The 22,220-nt window shown below is 41.5% G+C and overlaps 1 protein-coding gene across 8 annotated transcripts in view; it reads left to right on the forward strand.

Annotated features, from left to right (window-relative positions):
- Positions 1 to 22,220, forward strand: part of PM20D2 (peptidase M20 domain containing 2) — a 242,824-nt gene that overhangs the window by 22,043 nt on the left and 198,561 nt on the right. For 3 of the 8 annotated variants that reach the window (XM_030555925.1, XM_030555924.1, XM_030555926.1), the window contains exon 6: positions 2,824 to 2,931. In XM_030555925.1, coding sequence (XP_030411785.1) covers positions 2,824 to 2,931 — 108 coding nt within the window. The other 5 variants (XM_030555923.1, XM_030555927.1, XM_030555922.1 and 2 more) reach the window with 5 other exon arrangements.

The raw sequence follows: 22,220 nt of genomic DNA on the forward strand, positions 1-22,220 counted from the left end.
CTTCTTTTAAGGTAAGAGGTTTAATGGCTTAAAGGTTGACTGTGGATTCAATATATTCTTTTAGGATATCTGTTCTCACAGTTGACAGAGAAGAAAGACAGCTCAGTTGCTTCTGCAGTGTCTGTACAGCAGAGAAGTCAAACATGCAAATCTGCTTGCAGGTATTGCCCTAGGAGATTAAGCATCTTGAAAAATTACTAAAATCCCTCAAATTGCGCACTCCAATACTACACTTATCTGGCACAGAACTAGCCTTGAGTGAAGGAGAAACCCCTAAGTGTGAACCTGATCTGGCTGTGACTTGGTGCAATTATGGCTTTCAGTGCTGTGACCCAATTCTCCTTACACCCTGTGGTGTAGCTTCACTACAATATCTTTTTTTATTCCTTCAAGACAAACAGCTTCATGTGCATGAGACCCCCAACAATTGAGATGATAGCATACTTTGACTTGTCAGAATGAAGCAGAGCCTCCACATAAGACGCTGAGGCAGGTTGCGAGGAAGCCAGCAGTTCTTGAAAACATCACTGTTAAAAGCTAGGACTCCATAGTGAAGCTTCTTGAAATCTTTGGATTTTCCCTCCTGCATTCATGTTTGTGAGAGAGGTAGATGATGATTTCTGGGTTCTGTTATATGCTCAGTGATCTGACCAAAGTTTCAGTATCCACTTCAAGGCACACTTCTGCCCCTTTAGTAGTTGGACCTCTTGGTTCACTTCTCTGTTGAAGTAGGCACAGCACCATGGCCACAAAGGCTGCATCTCCACAATGAAGACTGCCACAAGCCAATGTTAATGTTTCCTGGATCAAATTTGACTACCTAGGCAGCAACTAGAAAGGTCAAGCCACTTGTGTGACAGCAATCTGATTAGCTGATGGCAGAGACCTGTTGCTTGAATGCATGATGATCAGAAGACTTCTGATAGAAATAGTGAACCTCTATAGAGGAACACAGGATGGTGAAAAGAAGGGAAAAATCTAACATTACCCAGTTTTTGAAAAAGTTGTCTGACAGCATGGTTTGAGTTGATAATGGTGTCTCAACATCTGGCTACCTTAAGCTCATCACAAATAATTTCTTTCTAAGTCCAGTAGTGACGTGATCGTCAGAAGATGGGTAGCCATTTACCTCTTTGCCAGCAACAGCAAGAAAGATGTCTGTAGTTCTGCTCCAAAGGAGATATGCATAGGAAATCTCTTATGGATCACTTCTGATGTGCTGGGGCAAAAAGTACTAGGATGTCTCTGACAATTTCACGTATTCGTCTAATGATCAGAAAAATAAAACAAGACAGGCTGATTCTCTTAATCTGATTTGAATTTGGCAATACGAGCACATAGAACTCCTGGGAAGACAAAATGGAGGCTCCAGGTCTCTGAACTGTTGACTAAGATGGTCTTACAATCTGGGCCTTAAATACATCTGATACGTGCTATGCTAAAACTAGGGTTTATTCAGACCACACTACTAAAGTGGTAAAGGTTCATTGTTTGGGCAAGAGATGGAAGCAGAACAGAAACATTACCATTTTGTCTATTGTGGACTACTTGCTCCACCTAAAGTCTTATGCTTTCTGTTCCCAATGTATGAGATGAAGATTCTCAAGTCTCTTTATTGGCAATCTCTCTATCTCCTTCCAAAGGAAAGTTGTAGTCTTCTTCAAGACTTAGTGGTGGATTGACTGAAGGAACTAGTAATGCCTTCCTTCCAGTCAAAGACCTTGTCTTGACATGGATCTGTCGGTGCTTGATAGAGGTATTTTTTGAGTCTGAGAGAACCCTTTATTTAATCTATCCTCAAAGATAAATTTTCTAATTCCAGTCACAGTTGTGAGAAGAGTGAGCAGTGAGTTCTAATAGGAATTCCTCTTTCACAAATTCTTCCCAAAACCTCATTCTCACCAGTAGGAAAACTAGACTCCATATATGGATAGGACATGTCATTCAGCAAGTAGGAAACACTTTGTAACTCTCTTGAATGATCAGTATGAAGGGAATCCCATTTCCAATCAGCACCTGTCTAAATGGCACATGCTGTGCATTAAGATACTATGCTTACCTCAAGATGTTATAACTCCCTTGACCAGGAGGGTGAGACCTCACTGATGTCATGTTTACAATGGGAACATTAGACACATCTACAGGACTGCTATGTGGCATCTTTACAAAACATTAATCTCTTGATTTGGCATCTAGAAGTGACCTTACTTTCCAAGGGCTCTTCTGCAATCCTTGTTTCGCTAGAATTCCTCAGCCCTACTTTGAGTTGTACAGTTTGCTTAGACTCCCACAAATGAGAATAGATAGAAGCCACAGAAATTGCTGCTTACTGTGGTATCCAAGTTCTTCAAGAATGTTGCTTTTGTATATTCACACTTGAGGGATGGCACCAGCCTGGTACTGCTGAGCTTTGGAAGCCTTCTAGAAAACAGTTACTAGTGGATCTCCGCAAGTGCCTGATTGTGGGCACAGATGCTTGGGCACAGTGGTTATAGAAAGTTTGTGCATCTCCAGTCACCTCAAATCCTGCCATTAACCCCAAGGAGGAACAGATCTCTATAAAACTCTATACTTACTGATCTGTGTTGTGAGGAGGCACTGTATTTGAGTGAACTTGTTCCATGTGCACTGCTGTTAAATAGAAGTGCAAAATCAAGTAAGTATTGACTCTTTGTTAGTACCATGACCAGATATGATGATCTAGACAGTGATACTGTACTGTTTTACTACAGTTAAGGTGTGCATCCCAGATGTTTTTATTTGTCTTAAAAGTTGTACATTATAATATTTGTTCATTGAGCAAGCTTGTTGGTCTCTTCCTAGGTTCCACTGACTTTGGGAATGTTACATATGTGGTTCCTGGGATTCATCCCTATTTTTACATTGGCTCAGATGCATTGAACCATACCGAGCCATACACTGCAGCTTCAGGTAATTGCTTTTGAAGTGAACAGGGCTCTAATTTATATGTGTTCTTTGAAACTTAAAATATAGAAGAATATCCACTAACACTTTATGGTTAAAGCCACATTCAATAAAGTTCTAGTCCTATAGTGTGCCTCATACAGTTTTGAAGAATGTCATCCTATTTTACTTGTCTCTCCTATAAAAGGTTGCCTTTAAATGTTGCATTATAGGATGGAAATTGTACAGCTATTAATTAGCTTGCTAGAAATATTCTTGCAATTGTTTGAGATTAAAGTACTCCAATATAAATAATAGTTAAAAGGATGTATATAAAACATTGGTTTTGGTCCATTAGTATTTACTATAAATTAACCAACAGTAATCCACCAAAATACAAACACTTGGCAGAGCTGGAGATGCAGAAGATGAAGTGCTTGTCATGTTGAGCACTGGTTTTGGATCCTGCTATGGTAAGCCTGTAAAGTTTTAGGTGCTCAGGTATTACAGTGATCATATAATAAGTACGTAGATAGCAATGGTATTTATTCAGTAAATATTTCAAGAATTGACTGTATGCTCTTAAAAAAAAAAATCAAATTGCTATACAGTTGTTCCTCAATCAAAATGGTAACTGTTAAAGGCTGAAACAGCCATAGAAACTAAAATTGGCTGGAGAAAATTGTCATATTTTTCAAATTTGAAAATTGAGTGGTAGTAGGTGTCCCATATTTAAGGTTGAAGCTAGCTTCCTGTTAGAAGCCTGACTTTCTTCTTCAAGTTTGTGCCCCACAGTTATTCAGAAAGAAATCTGATCTTCCTGAAATTGTGCATGTTGCATCTTAATTCTTTGGGAAGTTTAGTTGAAAATCAGGAAAGGAATTTTTAAGTTATCGTGGTCTGAAAACATACCCAAGGTTAACTTTTTTGAAAATTTCAATTTAAAGAGTTTATCTCTGATATGGCTTAGTCTAGAAACTCTTTTTGTTTGGGTTCCCTGAGATGTCTTTCAGTATTTTTGAGAGGGTTAATGCACAATGCTTTGTATGTTAAGGAATTTTTGCCCTAGCTTAAAATGTCTTCATCTTTCTGTTGCTGTCTGGGTTTTTTAAACCAGGCTGGAAGCTCTGGTTTTTGACTCACTATATGTTAGCAGCGTTGCCGCCTAGCCATGCCAGTCATTTGTCAAACCATAACTTACACTTCCTCTAGTGCTGGTCCCTATGTGTATTCCACACATGGGCATGCAGGCATACCCCGAGACCAGGAAAATCTTGCAAACAGCCTCCGTTGGTCCACACTTTTGCCCTAGTTCTCCTTTTTCTCTGCGCCAAGAATATAAGGGGAAGTGTGGACCAACTGCCTCTCAGTTCCTTCTTCCTGCTGCATGGCCTGAGTCAGAATCCTCCAGTGTCCAAAGGTATTTTTGCATCAAGTTTGTCTTCATCTTTGTAAATATAATTGAATATAGTTCATTAGTGATTTTCTTAGTTGTTTTTTTTGTATAGTTAATGTAGCTTATTTAACTCACCCCAATGACCTTATTTTGTCTCCCCTTTCAGGAGTAGGACTCTGCCAGGAATTTTGGGATTTGAAAACTCTCCTGCCCCTGCTATGTCCCACTCAGTGGTGACCACCAATGCTCCCTTTATTGCCTTGGAGAGGCACATATTTCTGCCAAGTGCAGTATCTGTTACTTGGTCCCACCCTGAGGGGAGAGTAGAGTTCTGACAGAGGAAGTACCTCATGGGGGGGGGGGGGGGGACATGAGACCCCGGTCAGATCCAGGCCAGGGAGACTGCCTTCTCTGCATCATCTGGAGACCTCAAGTAGTGCCCCTGTTTCAGGCTTCACATGGGTTTAAAAACAGGTCCCCCTCTAATCCAGTGTCCAGGAGAAGGGATTTTTTTATTATTTATTTTTTACTTCTTCCAAGTAGCGTCCGTCTTTGTTTGCAGGTCCCAAGAACTTTAGTCAGCCTAGGCCTTCCGACTATGAAGGGAAAGCACACAAGAGCAAAGCCAGTGCTGACTGCAATCTCTAATAAGTCAAAGGACCATCAACTACCAATACCAATGAAGAGCTCCAGACAGGACCCTCTCTCCACAGCAGTACCCAGGCAGTCCCAAAAGGACACACTGGATCTGTAATGGCACTGAATCTGGCGGAACGACAACCAGGACTCATTGTACTACAGGAAGAACTGTGACATATGCTACCACAAAGGATATCTTAGTCTTCCTAGTCCTCCAATATCCTCTTCTTTCAAGCCTGGTTCTTCTGAATTACGTATTTATCCCAGAAGAGGATGTGCCTGAAGAAGTCATTCCCTTATTTCATCACAAGCTGGAATTTACTCCCACTGATACTGGCAGTACCATCATTGGAACTAGATATGGCCTTCTTGTTGGCTGAGTCCAATGCCTAAGACGAACATAACTTAGGGAAGTTAGCACAGACAGGGCTTCCAAGAGATCATGGGTACCCAATGTCCTAGGGTCCACCCCAACCAACCTTTGACCCTTCAGATTGGCCCTATTGGGAACCCTGGGACCCTTATGCACAATACCTGAGATCCATATGCTCTACCAGAGACTTTCACCATCCGTTTCCTTTTGGATAACAGCAGCCAGCTCCACGGGATACATGGAAGAGGAAGACTATGAATTAGATCCACCGTGCGGTACCCCAAATATATCATCTTCCTCACCGGATGAGGCAATTGCCCCATCTTCAGGCCTCCCCCTCCCCGTGACCATAGGCAATAACAGGGACTATTGCAAAGGGTGGCAGCAGAGCTTCAAATTCTTTTAAGGAAGTTCAAGATACTCAACCCAAGCTCTTGAGCATTCTGCAGCCCACCAAACCCAGTTGGGTAGCACTCCCAGCAAATGCCATTATGGAACCAGTTGGAGTGGTGTGGCATTCACCCACAATGTGTACCTCTATTCCTAAAATGGCTAAGAAGCATTACTTTGTGTCTGCAAAAGGAGCAGAAATCTTTAACTCACCCTGACCCCAGACTCTCTAGTAGTACAAGCAGCTATGGAGAGATTAAGGCAGCAACACCCCAGGGCTACTCCTTCCAGTAAGGGAGCTAAACATCTTAACCTTTTGGGTAGGAAGGTATTGACATCCACCAGCCTTCTATTCAGAATTTCTAACTACTAGACCCTGTTAGCGAAATATGATTTTGTGAACTATTCAGTTACTAGATTTCAAAGATAAACTCCTCAGGACAGGGCTCAATTCCCCAGCCGTTTGTTGAGGAAGGTAGACGTGTCTGAAACTCGAATTCTGCAGTGGGTGCAGCCGATACCACATCAAAATCTATGATGACTGCAATAGTAATGCAGTGGGAATCATGGCTCCACTTTTTGGGGTTCCCCAGGGAGGTTCAAAACAGCACAGAGGACTTGTTCTTTGAAACCAATCTCTTCAGTGAGAAAACAGATGTGTCTTTACACTTATTTAAAAACAAAAAACACAAACCTACACACTCCAGGTCAACCTTCTCTTCTCTGGGCACCTGTATTCCAGCTCTGAAGAGGAATCACTGCAAACAATCACATATGCCAAGGGCTTTACCACAGCTTTTCTACAACCAGTGACCATACAAACCACCCTGCAAGTGACAAGAAGGTCCTGAGGCCAAGATAGGCAGGAAACAAGGAAATAAAACTCAAAAACACTTAAGGCAGAGTTAAGATTAAATTACATCATTTATCTGTATGCATTCCATCAAGCTTTTTATAAAAATGGAGTGGCAAAGAGGAGGGTGGAGCTGGTGGTGTGTGTGGCTGGATGCGCAGGGCTGGGAATGTGGGGACAGAGCGCTTTACTGCATTTACTGTTAGATGTAGCTGTACTGAATGGTGGAGGGATTAGCTGGAGCAGGTTGGCACAGCTGTCACTGTGATATGCAGAATAGTGCATGTGTATCTTGAGGGATCGACTATGCCTCATTTAGTGCTGAGTTCTCTAGGCTCTGCTAGTAACAGTGACCAACAGTGGTTTTGTCATGGGGATTGTCAACATGGGGGGGTTTGGCATATGTGACTCTGGGGCTTAGTGAAGATAGTGTGTCAGAAGCAGTCCTCCGGGCAAGGATGAAGAAGTGGTAACATTTGTCACCCAAGCTAAAACTGAGTTTCGCCTTTGCCAAAATGTCCTACAGTTGTCATGTGTTCTGGTTCCAACCCATTCTGGATAGAGAGAGAGAGATTGTGTGTGTGTGTGTTGGGATGTCACTTGAGCACAGCAGAGTTAAAGCTGCATTGCAGTGGTGGTATGTACTGTAAATTTTTTATTTTCTGCTTTTCAAGTTTAAGATTTGCCACTTTACATTCTAGAAGAGTGGAAGGCACCACTGGGCAGTCTTACCTCCTTTAATGAAGTGTTTGGGCTTTTATTTTTAAAGCTGTGTTCTCTCTGCATTATTGTAGAGCTTATCATAAACCCGCTCCAGTCCCTTCTGCCTAGCTTCCTGTTACAGGTTTAGAAAAAAATACACATACTGACAGGTTTATATGGCACTGGGAAATAGACGGGATCCCTCAGTTGTTCATTTCCAGGCATTTTACGTTTGTATTTTTCTACAAATAGGACTTTCTGTAAAACAAGTGATATTGGTTTTAGTTAGATGTCACCAAGACTTAGACTTAAAAGGTTGTTCTATTTCCAATAATATTAATTTATTTGAATGCCCTGCTGTTATACAGATTTTCGGTGACAAGATTTTTAACCTGAGGTGGTGTTTTGGTTTTACCACAGGGTCTCAGGAAGCACAGTTCTACACTCTACGTGCAGCAAAAGCTTTGGCAATGACTGCACTAGATGTTATCTTCAAGACAGATCTGTTGGAAAAAGTCAGAGAAGACTTCAGACAAACGACTCTAAAAGAGAAAGGCCACTTAAGTGTAACAGAACAAGGCAAAGAATCTGGCACAACAGCAGCGTGTGCAACACGTTAAACAAAACTAAAACCTAAATACTTCCACGTTAACGGAATAAATGTTCTACTTGAATTCTAAAGGAGGCAGGACAGGCTTCTTAGCAAGAGGAAGGTTGACTTTTTTATTTTATTTTTTTTTAAGGGATGTTGAGAAACCAAATGGTCTCATTACTTTCAAAAAAAATTTCCTCTTAAAAATAACCAAGTAATTGTAATTTTGCATGCTATAAAATGATACATGCTTTTTGAATCTGTTTGGGTGGTTGATCCACAGTGACAGACAATTGGTTGAATGCTTTTGCAGTAATTCAGTCTACAGCTACAACATCCACATTTCAGGGTAAGATGGCAGAATCATATAGAAAAGCTCACCTTTTAAAAATACCCTATATACATTGAGCTCTTATGGTAAATCTTCTGTGGGGAAGGACTGGAGGAGCCATGTGTTAAATCTGTACAAGATGTAGAACATCCCCTAGCTAAAGTACAGACTTTCAGGGGAAAGTAACATACCAGAGAGGGTAAATCTGTACACTTGAGCCAAAATAAGGTGCCTAAAATAAAATTCTAAATACTTATGTAGGTGCCTAAATTGGTAGCCTTATTTCTCAGTGGTGCTGAGCTCCTGGAATCTCCCACGGAATTTAATTGGAACTGCATGCTTCCAAAAATCAGGGCTTGCTCATAGGAGTTCAACTTAGGTCTTGTCTGCAGGAGAAAGCTACATCTGTTTAAAGGTGTCCATTTTTTTTAAAAAGCCAATTCAGTTAAACTAGTACAAAAGACTTCATAGACACACCTTATATTTTGGTCTAACTTAAGTTAAACAGATTATTAAAGTTAAACCAAAATAAGTGTCCACACAAAATTTTGCTTAAGTTGGTTTAAAAACAGCTTAAATTAAAACCAGTGCAATTTTCTCAGACCCAGCATCAAATCTATTTTTTTTTAATTTGTATTTATTTATTTATTTTAATTCTTAGCCCTGGTGCTTTGTCATACAGAAATAGGCTCCCCAGCTCTCATTCCTGTTGATTCCAAATCATGTGTTATTGAAAGACTAGAATTCAACACTAACATAACCAGGCAAAGAGAACATCTGTGCAAAATGGAATGTAATTAGTATTCTTTCAGATATATGTCTGACATTGAGATTTTTTTCCTAATGTTGATGGACAATGGAGTAAATTATATACACCTACTCTTATATTTCCTCATGTACTTAGTTTTTCTGGTAAATCATAGAACAGTGTCTGTTCTGGACTTTCTGGAAAACATTATACAAAGTTAAATCACAAAGTTTTGTATTCAAAATGCTGCGTGTAAGTGTTGATAAAACTAACTGGAAGCTAAGTCCCATACAGTTGCATAGCAAATGAACATTTTCATAATCATCTTGTTTAAAAGTTACTTAAATAATAAATCTACCATTTTTTCTTCCTAGAGAAACTTCAGTACCTCTGCTGATGTTACACCAGGGATTGGCAACCTTTGGCATGCGGCTTGCCAGGGTAAGCACCCTGGTGGGCTGGGCCAGTTTGTTTACCTGCCGCGTCTGCAGGTTCGGCCAGTTGTGGCTCCCACTGGCCACGGTTGCCGCTCCAGGCCAATGGGGGCTGCAGGAAGTGGCGTGGGCTGAAGGATGTGCCCGCCAGGGGGCTTACCCTGGCAGGCTGTGTGCCAGAGGCTGCTGATCCCTGTGTTCCATTCTCTGGTTTACAGCACATGCATTCTTTTCCCTTTGATCTTTCAGAAATTACATTTTAAGCTACACTATAAAATAGTGGGCCCTGGATTTCTTCAGAGCTTTATAGAAAATATTGTTGTATCCCAGTATTTACCCAAACACTTTAGTCACTGTCATCAATAGTCCATGCATGGATCCTTTTAGCTAACAGTATTTGTCCTTGGGTTAATAGGAGACTGATTCTTCATCTTATAGCCAATTAAGATCTTGCCTGTATCCAAAGTTTTACAGGTTTTGGATCAGCAGATAAAAATATTGGTTTCCCTGAAGTTCTTCAAGCATCTGTAAGCCCCACTGTGTCAGATAAGGATGTACAAACCCTCATCTCACAGCATTCCCTTTGTTCTGACTGAGAGAATCCCAACCCAAACCAGCTAAAAGCTAAACATAAATGTCTATATTGTCTGTAGCCTTTAGCAATGACAATGCTGCTCTCCCACTTGGTCCATAAAATGCACCCTGCTGGGACCATATGTTGTTCTAACTGGAGGTTTCCTTAATGAATAAAACTGAAACCACTCTCCTGTTTCAAAATTGTTTAAAGTATTGGAGAGGCAGCCCTGAGAGCAGATTTATCTTGTCTTGCGCTGATCAACTGGAAAGGCCAAAGGTTCAAGAGACAAAATACTGTAAATCTAGGACTTCCTTGAACCTTTGGCACAAGACCAGCACAAGATCAGCACAAGACCAAAGGAAAAATATTCATGCTTTATTGGCTTCACGGATTGTTTTAGTTTTTTTGGTGGTATCTCCTTTAGAAATAGTTGTAAGTTGTCACTGAAGTATATATGAGAGAGTGGGTGGAGGTAATATCTTTTATTCGACCAACTTTTGTTGGTGAGAGAGACAAGCTTTTGAGCTTACACAGAGCTCTTCTTCAGGTCTGGGAGAGCTCTTGGTATGCTTGAAAGCTTGTCTCTCACCAGTAGAAGTTGGTACAGTAAAAGGTATTATCTCACCGACCTTATCTCTCTAAGGGTATGTCTACATTACAGGTTTATTCCGATTTTACAGAAACCAGTTTTTGGAAACAGATTATATAAAGTCGAGTGCATGTGGCCACACTAAGCACATTAATTCAGCGGTGTGCGTCCATGTACCGAGGCTAGCATCGATTTCTGGAGCGTTGCACTGTGGGTAGCTATCCCATAGTTCCCGCAGCCTCCCCCGCCCATTGGAATTCTGGGTTGAGATTGCGATGCATGATGGGGCAAAAACAGTGTCGCAGGTGATTCTGGGTAAATGTCATCACTCAATCCTCCCTTCGTGAAAGCAATGGCAGACAATCATTTTGCGCTCTTTTCCCTGTATTGCCCGGGCAGACGCCATAGCATGACAACCATGGAGCCCGTTCAGCCTGTTTTTAGCAACTGACACACAGAATTAAACTTCCAGTTCTTACAAGGATTTAGCTGTTCTACCTTCTCTACAGTAGGTGGAGTTCAAACAGGTGCTGGTACCATTTGCAGTTCTAAGCCTCTTTTGTTCTGCAGAGCTCTCAGCGCTACTTGAACCTGTAACTTGACCTCATTTTTCTAATTTAGTGTGATGTGTAAGGAACTAGTTTTCTTCCAGCATTTAGTTCACGCAGATTGATGTTCATTTCCTACTTGTGTGCATCCTATTTTCTGCAGCAATAATAAACCAATTTTGAAAGAATTAATGGACTTCAGGGCAAGTTAAGTGTAGGCCTGTTTATTAATCTGTGTGTACTTTATCCTGACATGATGCTAATGCACAAATGTAGTAATAACACTTACTTCTAAGCCATCTGCAGAAATTATTCTGAGAACTTTACATCTGAGCCCCCACCTTGCAATACTACGTTTTGATGCTTCCTGGCATTTTGCATTATGATGTAGCATCCGTATTGGATGACAATGTTTAATTGACATAACATTGCAAACCTTACAAGGCCATTTCAAGATGTGATGATGTGAGTTTGTGGTTCTAACTCCAGTGTAATATCTTCTTTCCTTTCCCCTCTCCTGGCAATTCTTTTAGAAGTGGCGTAGGTGAGGAATATTTCTCCTTCCCCCTCCTTATATTGCTTTTATACACATCTGTTTCTCCTCTATTTGGGATGTGTGAGGCAAGGAGAATTGTGTTCAGTTATACAATGTGAAGGTTAATTATAGGCCAGTGCCTAAATTTTTGGAAAATTTTACCTGCCTGGTGGGTGCTCTAAGCTACAGAGTTAATTCTCTTGCTGCCCCAATGAGTGTGCCACTGTGGATAAATATTTAAATACTCATTGGGCCAGCCAGAGAATGACTCTAGCCTGGGGCTAGACCCAGGGTCCAGTCCCCCTGGTCCAATCACTCTTTATTATACATAGCAGAACGGCTTCAACAGGAGAGACTAAAGGATCCCCCTCCCTTCACTCATCAGACTATCCCATAACTCAGTGGTTAGAGTACACTCCTGAGAAGTGGGAAACAACTGTTCGGATCCTCTTTTCTCCATTAAGTATGCGTGGAGAGGAATTGAACCTGGGTTTCCCATATCCCAGGTGAGTGCAGTAGATGAAAAGTTATAAGGTGGACTCCTCCTCTTCCAGTTATTTTTGTGTGGAATGAGGCAGGTGCCTAACTCATTCCTACAAGAAATGACTTAAGACACCTAAGCCATCTAACTCCAAAAAAAGGCTTCTTTTCCATGGATCACTCAGAGAGAGGCAGGCTCAACACACGACCCTTTCTCCGGCATTTTCCATTGGCTAGCATAAGTGGCTCCCGACCTAGCCTGCTGATTTTTGTGGGTTGCATTCTAAAGCGCCTCTCCCCATTCATTGAATAGGAGCTTTGGCATTAACTCAGGCTTTGTGGATTGCAGTGTTCTTGTGATTTTTCTAGGCACCTCAAAGTGAGGCATTGCAATGCTCAGAGTCACAGCATCTAAGCCTCTTTGTTGATCTGGGCCTAAGTGACCTGGGAGCATAAGTCCAATTGACTTTCGATTACCTATGCTCCTGAATCATGTTGGCATTTTTGAAAACCCCATGTGGTGTCTCTTTCTAGCTTTTTATTGCTATAACTGCTTCCTCTTTCCCCCAGTTCTCTGTTTACACTTTATTCAAAGTACCCTCAGTTTTGAAAAATACTGGAGCATCTTTGGCATAAATATTCAATTGTACCAATTATTCAAAATGCATTACTAGCTGTAATTATTTACTTGAAGTTGAATAAATGTGACACCCAAGTGCAGCATATTTAAATTAAGGTTACAGGATCCATATAAAACTCTTGTGATGAATTTATACCTCTTCATGTCTAATAACCTGCAGTGCTCTGATAAATATCCATCCCAGAACTTGAGCAAAAGATGTGCCTAGAAAGCAAAAGCAACCTATGAAACACCTCTGTAGAGAATTCCTCCTTTCATGAAGCTGTTTTTGAGGAAGAGAGAACTTGTATGTTACAAAACAGGTACTTCAGCTGGTTATAAGGGTAGGGTATCCTTTCATCAAAGCTTATTGAATATCAGGTATGCTTTTTATTTGTGTTTTCTAGTAAATCATTGCTGTTCTGCTTTCACTGTTGCTTTTGATTGTGCAATAAGCTTTTAGTGATGTGCAGTGTATTCAGTACACGTTAAATCTTAAGTAAAAATAAACTGTTTAGTGGCTATGGTGGGTTGAGTACTTATTGTTTTGGTTTAATAACTCAGAATAAAGAACAAAGGTGGCAGATGAATATTATTTAAAATAGTCTTGCACTGTTCTACTGGCCAAGTCCATTGGAATACTTGACTGGCTAGGTGCTACTGTGCATTTGCTGACTGAGTTTTGGAAGGTAACTGATGTACACCTCCATTCTGTAACATTTTGTGTGGGGAATAGAGAAAAGGACAAACCACATCTATTTTAAGCAAGCACTTGCAATGTATGCCTAGCAGCACTTTGTGCCACCATGTGAAATAGAGGTTTTCATTATATCTCTTGCTTTTTTGAACGAGGGTCATGCTTTATCTTTCAATATGCTCCAGATAAATCATATGTTTGGCCTGTGGACTGGCTCTGGCCTTCTAGGCCCTCTTTCAGGTCACCATTCTTCAGTAATCCATAGCTGCCTGCCCTGCAGCTAGCTCAACAGGGCTCAACTTCTCTCCATTCTCTCACCTCGCAAGTGAGCTATGGGATATTCTGATGTGGGGCTCTCATTCTATCCTGATGAAGCTGTTCCACTGAGGATAAATAGAGTCATTGGGGCAGGGGGACTAGACTGGGTGCCACTTCCCAGATGAGTGCTCTAACCACCAGGATACAGAGTCATTCTCTCTCTGGTCCTGTGACTTTTAGGGCTTGTCTACATTACGGGCTGGATCGACGGGCAGCAATCGATCCAGCGGGGGTCGATTTATCGCATCTAGTCAAGATGCGATAAATGGACTGAGCACTCTCCCGTCGACTCTAGTACTCCACCAGGGTGAGAGGTGCAGGCGGAGTCGACGGGGGAGTGTCAGCCATCGACTTACTGTGGTAAGTAAATCTAAGTACATTGACTTCAGCTACATTATTTACATAGCTGAAGTTGCGTAACTTAGATCGATTTCCCCCCTCCCTCCCTCCCTCCTTCCCCCCCCCCCCCCCCGTGTAGACGAGGCCTTAAGTATTTATCCACCGTGGATAGACAGCCTAGACTTAGGCATCTCTGTGCAAGTGAGGCTTAAGAGGACCCATCCCTCTTGTCAGTATCTCCCAATGACTCTCTTAGGCAGCTTCCCACCTAGCGTTTTGACTTTTGTGAATCATGTTCTAAGGTACCTCTCTCTCCCTATTCATTGTATAGGGATGTCCATGCCAAACTCAGGCTTTGTGGCTTATATTGGTGGTGTGATTTTCTAGGCACCTAAAAGTTAGGTGATACAACACTCAGCATCACAATACCTAAGGCCTTTTGTAGATCTGGGCCTCTGCCCAAAATAGAGGCTCTGTTCCCCACACAGCTTTACCATCATGGGATGATGAGAGAAATCCTTTCCTGTGTTCAAAATACTCGTGGTGTACTGAGTAAAGCCCAATGAGCAGGTATTAGGTCTCTCCTAAAGCACTCAAATGGCTGCTAGACAGCCTGGAGGAGCAGGCAGGCATTCCCACAAACAGGATATTTGTCCACCTACCTGTCCTTGGTTGAGTGATCCTTAGAATAAACAGTTTGCTACCTCACTGCATATAAAGTGCCTGGGGAAGTACCATATTCATCAACCTTCTCTCCCTGCCCACACCAAAACACACTGAACCCTGCATGAATCCTCTGAGTACTTCATAAGACCTGGGGATGTTAAACTAAGATTTTATAGATTTTATATAAAAACAAAGATACTCCATATGTTTGGGAACCTAAGGTTGGTGTAGTAGAAGCTCCACCCGTGAAACAGGCACACCTTCTGAAGGCAACTTCCTTCCAAAAGATTCCAGAGACCATAAGAGTGAGGACACACTACACAGCAATTTCAAATCCTTGACTGTAGCAATTTAGAAGACAAGTATTCCTGATTTAGTAAGGAAAGCCTATTTGGTGGCAAATAAGTGGCTTGTCTAAGGATACAATCCTTACTGTTAGTGTGAGAGATTGTGGGTTCGCCGTCTGATCAAAATTTGGCAGTGGTGCATAAAATATTCTTCCTTGACAATTTTCCTGTGTCTTTGTGTGATTTTGTGACAGGAGCAATGTCTACAAGAAGACATTGCTACACCCATTTAGAGGAATAAACCATACCAAACATCTAACCTGTAGGTCAGAATTTACAAATGAAAGGCTTTCTAAGGAAACATTTAAAGAAATTAATATCTGAGAATGCAGAGAGGCCTCCTTCCTGACTATCAAATCCAGTATAGCAATCCTTGCTACTTACATAAATGGTATTCAGTAAAAGACCGTTTCCCCTAGCAGACGGAAAAATCTAGAAGAGAGGTTCCCAAAGAAGATTTCAATACCTTTCCTTCCTAAACCAATTAAATCCTCACCATGACAATAAATGCTCACTTGTCTATGTGGAACAGCTAACAATTCCCTGTACAACACTTCCCTTTGACTTACCCCTAGTCATCACAGCACGGCTCAGGTTGCAAGTTATGCATTCACGGACAACATCCTAATCTGGGTCTTGCCCAGAGAAACAGATCAACTCATCACTTGACACCTGTTGGAAAGAATTTATACCTGCCAGTTGTTGAACATCAAACACGCTATGCAGAGACCTGCTCTTCCCAGGGTTCAGAATAGGCATGGTTCTAGTCATATCTGTACTATGTAGTAAAAGATTTAAAAGACCCCATGCTGCATTTTATCAGTTGTTACCTGGCAGTGGCCAGCCATAACCAATTATCTCCATCAGCTAGGATTGCTGGTGCCAGACACTAGTATCATCGCCTTAGTAAGATTTTACAAAAAGGTCTCCAGACATTCCTTGTGAGGACATGGAACGCTGCCATTACTGGGCACGATGCAAAATAAGGTGGCATTCCCGTGTCGTGTCTGAAGGTAGGGAGTAGATAAGTACAAACATGCTGAATGCCAAACCAATTTTCACTCTAGACCTTGCATAGTCATTCTGGAAGCAAGCCTTGCAGGCTGGGGAGCATATCACGAAGATTTATGGTCCCTCACATAGGAAAAAAGAAAGTATCCAGTTCTCTCAAGATCACACCTTGTGTTGTACATATTTCCAAAGTTGGAGTTCACATCCTTTTAGTTCACTTCAGTAGCTCTATCAGTGGTATGCCTGGGGGTGGAGAGGAAAATAGGAGCGGCCTAGCAGGTTTTCCAGGTGAAAGAGGAGTGATTTTGTGACTCTGAGTGAGTTGTTTATTGTATGATTGCTTGCTAGCCGTGTGCCTGCTTGATTGAAATTTATAGTGTGGTCTGTTTGGGGGACTGTGTCCTGAGCCTACTGGCCTGCTAGGCAAGGCTGAGAACTCCCTACTGAGGCACTAGTCTGCCATCCTATGATGCCTAATCCCTTTAAGATGCTTTGACAAGGGGACAGGGCTAACTCAGAGAACAGGGGTTTAAAAAAAGCAGTTCCTAAGCAACCCCTCTTCAAAGAACAAACAAAACTCAGCAAGTGTAAAAATAATGGAGACAGAAATCCAGCAGCAGAGTGGGACTGAATGCAGCATGTACAATTACCTGCCCTGTGTGCAGATGGCGTAGGTGTGCATTCAGTGCAAGCAGCTTATGGGCCTCAGAGACCTCACACTGAGGATACCCCTCTAGAGGAAAGGATCCCTATTAGGAAGAGACAGGTAATAGTAATGGGGGATTCAATTATTAGAAATATAAATAGTTGTTTGTGATAACTGGGATAACTGCATGGTGAAACAGTTTCAGATCTCTCAAGACATCTAAATAGATTAGCAGCGCTGGAGAGGAGCCAGCGGTCTTCCTTCTGGCTAGGTTACTATAGTTTGCCCCTTCCAGGGTAACAAAGGTCCACTGGACAAACAGTCTCAGGCAGTTTTCTGATCAACCGCGACTGTGCCACTTCCTCAGCAGCTGGTAGGGAAACTCAGGCCTGCCCACTACTCCAGGCTCCAGCCCAGGGACCCTATGTCTAGTAACCAGTTACTTGGTTAATACAAAAACCTTAGCTTTGTTAAGTCCCTTAACTCTGTACTTGCTGCTCTTTGGAAAGTAAAATGGTTCTGTGACCTGCAACGTGAGGAGGTCAGACTAGATGATCTCGATGGTCCCTTCTGGCCTCAAAATCTATGGGTCTGTGTACTAAGGTACAACCTACTTGGCCTTGAAATTCAGTGTATTAATTGCTTTTATGTATTGTTTGCAACAGCTTTAATTCTGATAAATGGCAGAATCTCTGCTACATGCTGCCCCCACGGCAGGTGTACAGTCTGTATTCTAACCTTGTTTGGTCTTCACTCATCCTTGCACACTCAATGCTGCCATGTGGGAGAGTATGAGAAAAGTGAGCCTTAGGGACCTGAAGTCTGCTTGATCCTCAGACCTAAGCAAGATTTTAGATCTGTTCAGTGCAGATTTAGCCACTACTCTCAGACATGAGGCAGGTGTGAGAGAAAGTGTTCTGGGACTTGGGTTGTTATGGGGTGATTTTTTTTTTGCTGGAGAAGGGAAATAAGTCAATGTCTTTTCAGCCTGCTTCCAGTTATTTTATCTGTTTCTCTGACTGGTGTTGCCTCTAGCTACTTCATCCCTGCTGTTCCACCCAAGTAATAATTTAGCATGGAGTAGCAGCGCTCATCTTGCTGAAAAGTGACAGTTTGTGGCACTGAAAGCATGGCTGTCTAATGTAAGAGATTTTTATTAATTATGTAGCTAGACTGAGGCTTTCACTTTCTCCTGGGCTGTTAATCCAGAAATGTTAACAGGCACAAAAATTACAAGTGAGCAAGGATCTGTCAAAGCTTTTGCCCACACACCCTGCCAGTGCATTTCAACCCAGATGTAGTGAGACCACTATGAATATGTAGATACACACACATCCAGTTTTCTTTTAATCTGTAGCAGGAGGGCAAGCAAGGATCTAGGCAGATGCTATACAGTGAAATAAACAAAATAGCTTAAGGGAAAACATCATTTTCCTTATTTTAATATCCTTACTGAGTGTTAGAAGAAAATGGCAACCATCTCTACCAGGGCCTGACCTTGTGAGATGCTCAGCACATTTTTAGATGAAACCTAGTGCTTAGTCTGAGATTACTGAGCATCCTTGACTCTCATTAAAACCAATGAATGGGAGGATATTTAGCATATTGCAGCATTGAGCATCTGGTAAATCATCAGGCAGTTGGGCTGAAATCGCTTCTCAGCCTGGGCTGAGGGGTGAAAACATTATCTAATGTTCTTCTCAACAGTGGGAATGAGGATTAGGACACTGTGATGGGGCACCACTCACCACATTGGTGACTCCTGAGGATATCTCAGTTCTAGAGTTTAGCCACTTCTCCAATGGTGACAGCAGTCAACTGTCCAGCCACTTTCCCAGTGGCTACAGCACCTTTCTCACCCTCACTTCAGGGCCTCAGCCTGCCAGTCCTAGCAAGCAGCCATCCAAGAGCTCCCTCTTCCTCCCCTGTTCCTGACGAGCACTGCGCTGTGTCTAGGGTGCTAACTTTCCTCCACCAGCAAGGCAGCCAGGCTGCTCTCCTTGAGCTCCAGGGAGTAACTGACCCGGCTCTGCCCTGCAGCTCTTTTTATATGGGCCTGAATGGCCATTCCTTGCAGCCTTTCTCTAATTGGCTGCTTCCTGTGCAGCTTCCCTAGGGCTCTATTAACCATTTCCCTGCCAGTGTGAGGCAGACACCCTATCACAGACACCTAGACAATTTAGGATGGAAGCTTAATACAGGGGCGGCTCCAGGCACCAGAACACCAAGCGAGTGCTTGGGATGGCAAGCCGCGGGGGACGCTCTGCCAGTCGCCGCGAGGGTGGCAGGCAGGCTGCCTTCTGCGGCATGCCTGCAGAGGGTCTGCTGGTCCCACAGCTTCGGCGGACCTCCCGCAGGCTGCCGCCAAATTCGTGGGACCAAGGACTTCCCACAGGCAAGCTGCTGAAGGGAGCCTGCCTGCTGCGTTTGGGGTGGCAAAATGCCTAGAGTCACCCCTGTTAATACATCTTCTCACTTATAATTTCAGTCCAGTCTTCTTATTACAGTCCTAGCTCTGATGTCCTAAGCCCTTTCAAACCACTAGTGTCAATAGGAATTAAGGGCATTCAGCACTGGCAGGATTAGGTCTTTGAGAAGAAAAGATACTATGCATATTAATAAATTCATGGAGATACAGTTTTAGAATTTTGAGGAGAAAACACAATGCTGGACATATGCGAAGTTTTATTATGAGTTTGAGTTTTCCTAGAAATAAATTAAAAAACAAACAACTAGTAACCGTTATGAAAATGAATGATCTTATGCAAAAATGTACGCTGGAAGGTTGAAAACCAAAAAAGCAACTTTTTTTTCTTTTTTATGATTATGAGTCTTAAAATCAAGCACTGGCTTTATATAACATAGCCTGTTCTCATGGAAAAGATATATTTATAATACAATACAAACCAAAAAGGCACTAGAGCTGAAAATATAGCCATATAAATAAAGTAGCAATGTAAATTCAGATTTGCATTTTGGACAATTTAATTGGAAAGATCCATGATGGGTGAGATTTTCAAAGGCACAAAAGGCAGTTAGGAATCCTATAAAAATCAGTGTGAGTTGGGTACCTAACTCATTTGTATCCTTGAAAGCCTCCCTCATTATTATGTGGTCAGAGGTCAAAGCATTTGTGTATTACTATTTGGTGAGCTATTAAACCATTTAAGTAATGGTTCAACAAACAAACCAGTTATAGGTTATGTGTTTAAATAATTAACACAGCAAATATTTGAATTCTTTAGTGTAAGGTTTTTCAATCCTGCTTACAAAATGTCAACATTGTAACAATGGAAACAATTGTTCTTGATAACACTGAAGGGCCGAGTACCTTACTGTGCAAGTAATAACAATGAAATCTATGGGACTCTTCATGGAGTAAGATATTACAGTATTCTGGTCCTTAGCTTTTCAATTGTTCTCTCAAATGTAACATTTTTCCCTTTATTCAGTTCAAACTATGTCCTTGTAAGAAAGTAATTTCTTTATTATCTGGGAAAGTGTTTAAGAGTTAATAAGACAGCAAAATAATATATGTATGTGTATAATCTGATGTAGAATTTAAACAAAAATCACTGCTGACATACCAGATTTGTATCTGTTAGTGACTTTAACATTATACGATTTCTTTTCCTTATATTTGGATGCTGTGGCTCCATATACCAATGGAGTACTGCTCCATTTATATTTTTTCAGTTCACAATTTTCTGAAACAGCAAAAATTGTGAACATTTTACAGTAGTTATTTAATTTGCATATAAAAATAAACAAGTAACATTGTTCGAACAGTTTCTGTGTCTATAACTAATATAGTGCGTAGAAGGTCAAAACCAATCAGGCCAAAACAGATTTCATTAAGGAAAAGGTCCATTGGTCATACAGCGATAGCACAGCTACAATACGATCCTGATAGTGGCTACAAGTGCAAAAGACAGGAATGTTTTACGGAGTATGAAACAACATTTTTCCTGCACACACAAACTTTTTCTTTTATAATTGTGGTTGGTTTATGTTTCAAGTCCTATTACCCATCCACATTTGCTTATCTACCTACATTTTTAAAGATAACAAATAACCAATTAACTGTAAGAAACTTAGAGTTATCATTTTGTAAGGGCCACAGGTTTGACTGGGGGAAAGAAAAAATTTTGAGTAAAATATTATTATTTACTGAAGCTATTTAACAGACATAACTTTTTCTGCCTGCACATGCTGGTCATAGACTCACATACATGTAGGGCTAGAAGGGACTTTGAGAGGTCATCTTGTCCAGCCTATCTGCCCCCCTATCTGGCAGGAACAAGTATATCTAGACCAACCCTGACAGATATTTGGCAACTTTTTCTTACAACTTCTAAAGACAGGGACTCCACCACCACCTCCTTGGAAGTACTGGAGTACTTAACTATTCTTATAGTTAGAAAATTTTCCCCTAATATCTATCCTAAATCTCCCTTGCTGTACATTAAACCTTTTACTTCTTGTGCTATTTTCAGTGGACATGGAGAGCAGTTGATCACTGTCCTTTTTACAACACTCCTTAATATATTTGAAGACTGTTTTAAGTTTCCTCTTCAATCTTCTTTTCTCAAGACTAAACATGTCCAGTTCTTTTAACATTTCCTCACAAGTCAGGTTTTCTAAGCCTTTTCTCATTTTTATTGCTCTCCTCTGGGCATTCTCCAATTTGTCCACTTTCATAAAGTGTGGGGCCCAGAATTGGACAGAAGACTCCAGCTGAGGTCTCACCAGTGCCAAGTAGAGTGGGACTGTTAACTCTCATGTTTCACATACTCTCCAGAATGATGATACCCTTCTTTGCAACTGCATCATATTGTTGGCTTATGTTCAGTTCACTATAACTCCCAGATCCTTTTTTAACAGGACTATTTCCTTGCCAGCCATTCCCCATTTTGTATTTGTACATTTAATTTTTTCTTTCCTAAGTGTAGTACTGGTCACTTGTCTTTATTTTATCTTGTTGATTTCAGATCAGTTCTCCAAGATCTGTTTGAATTCTAATCCTGTTGTCCAAACTGCTCACAACCCCTTCCAACTTAGTGTCTAGTCCATTAACAATGTAATTCATGAAAACGTTGAATAGTACCAGACCCTGGACAGACCCCTCAAGGACCTCACTAGATATGTCCTCCTAGTTTGACAATGAACAATTGACAACTACCTTTGAATATAGTCTTTCAACCAGTTATACACTCATCGCATAGTAGTTTCATCTACATCCCTAGTTTGCTTATGGGAATAACATGTGGGACTGTGTCAAAAGCCTTACTAAAATCAGGATACATTGCATCCACTGCTTCTCCTTTTCCATTAGGTCAATAACCCAGTGAAAGATGGAAATTAGGTTGATTTGACATGTTTTGTTCATGTGTTGCAGAAACTCTGTCACGTGAATACCATACTTAACTGAATTAGGGGGTGATCTAACTAGATGCTGAGTGCCTCAACTCCCCTTGAGTGCTTCT

The sequence above is a fragment of the Gopherus evgoodei genome, chromosome 3, assembly GCF_007399415.2.
Source record: "Gopherus evgoodei ecotype Sinaloan lineage chromosome 3, rGopEvg1_v1.p, whole genome shotgun sequence".
NCBI lineage: Eukaryota > Metazoa > Chordata > Testudines > Testudinidae > Gopherus > Gopherus evgoodei.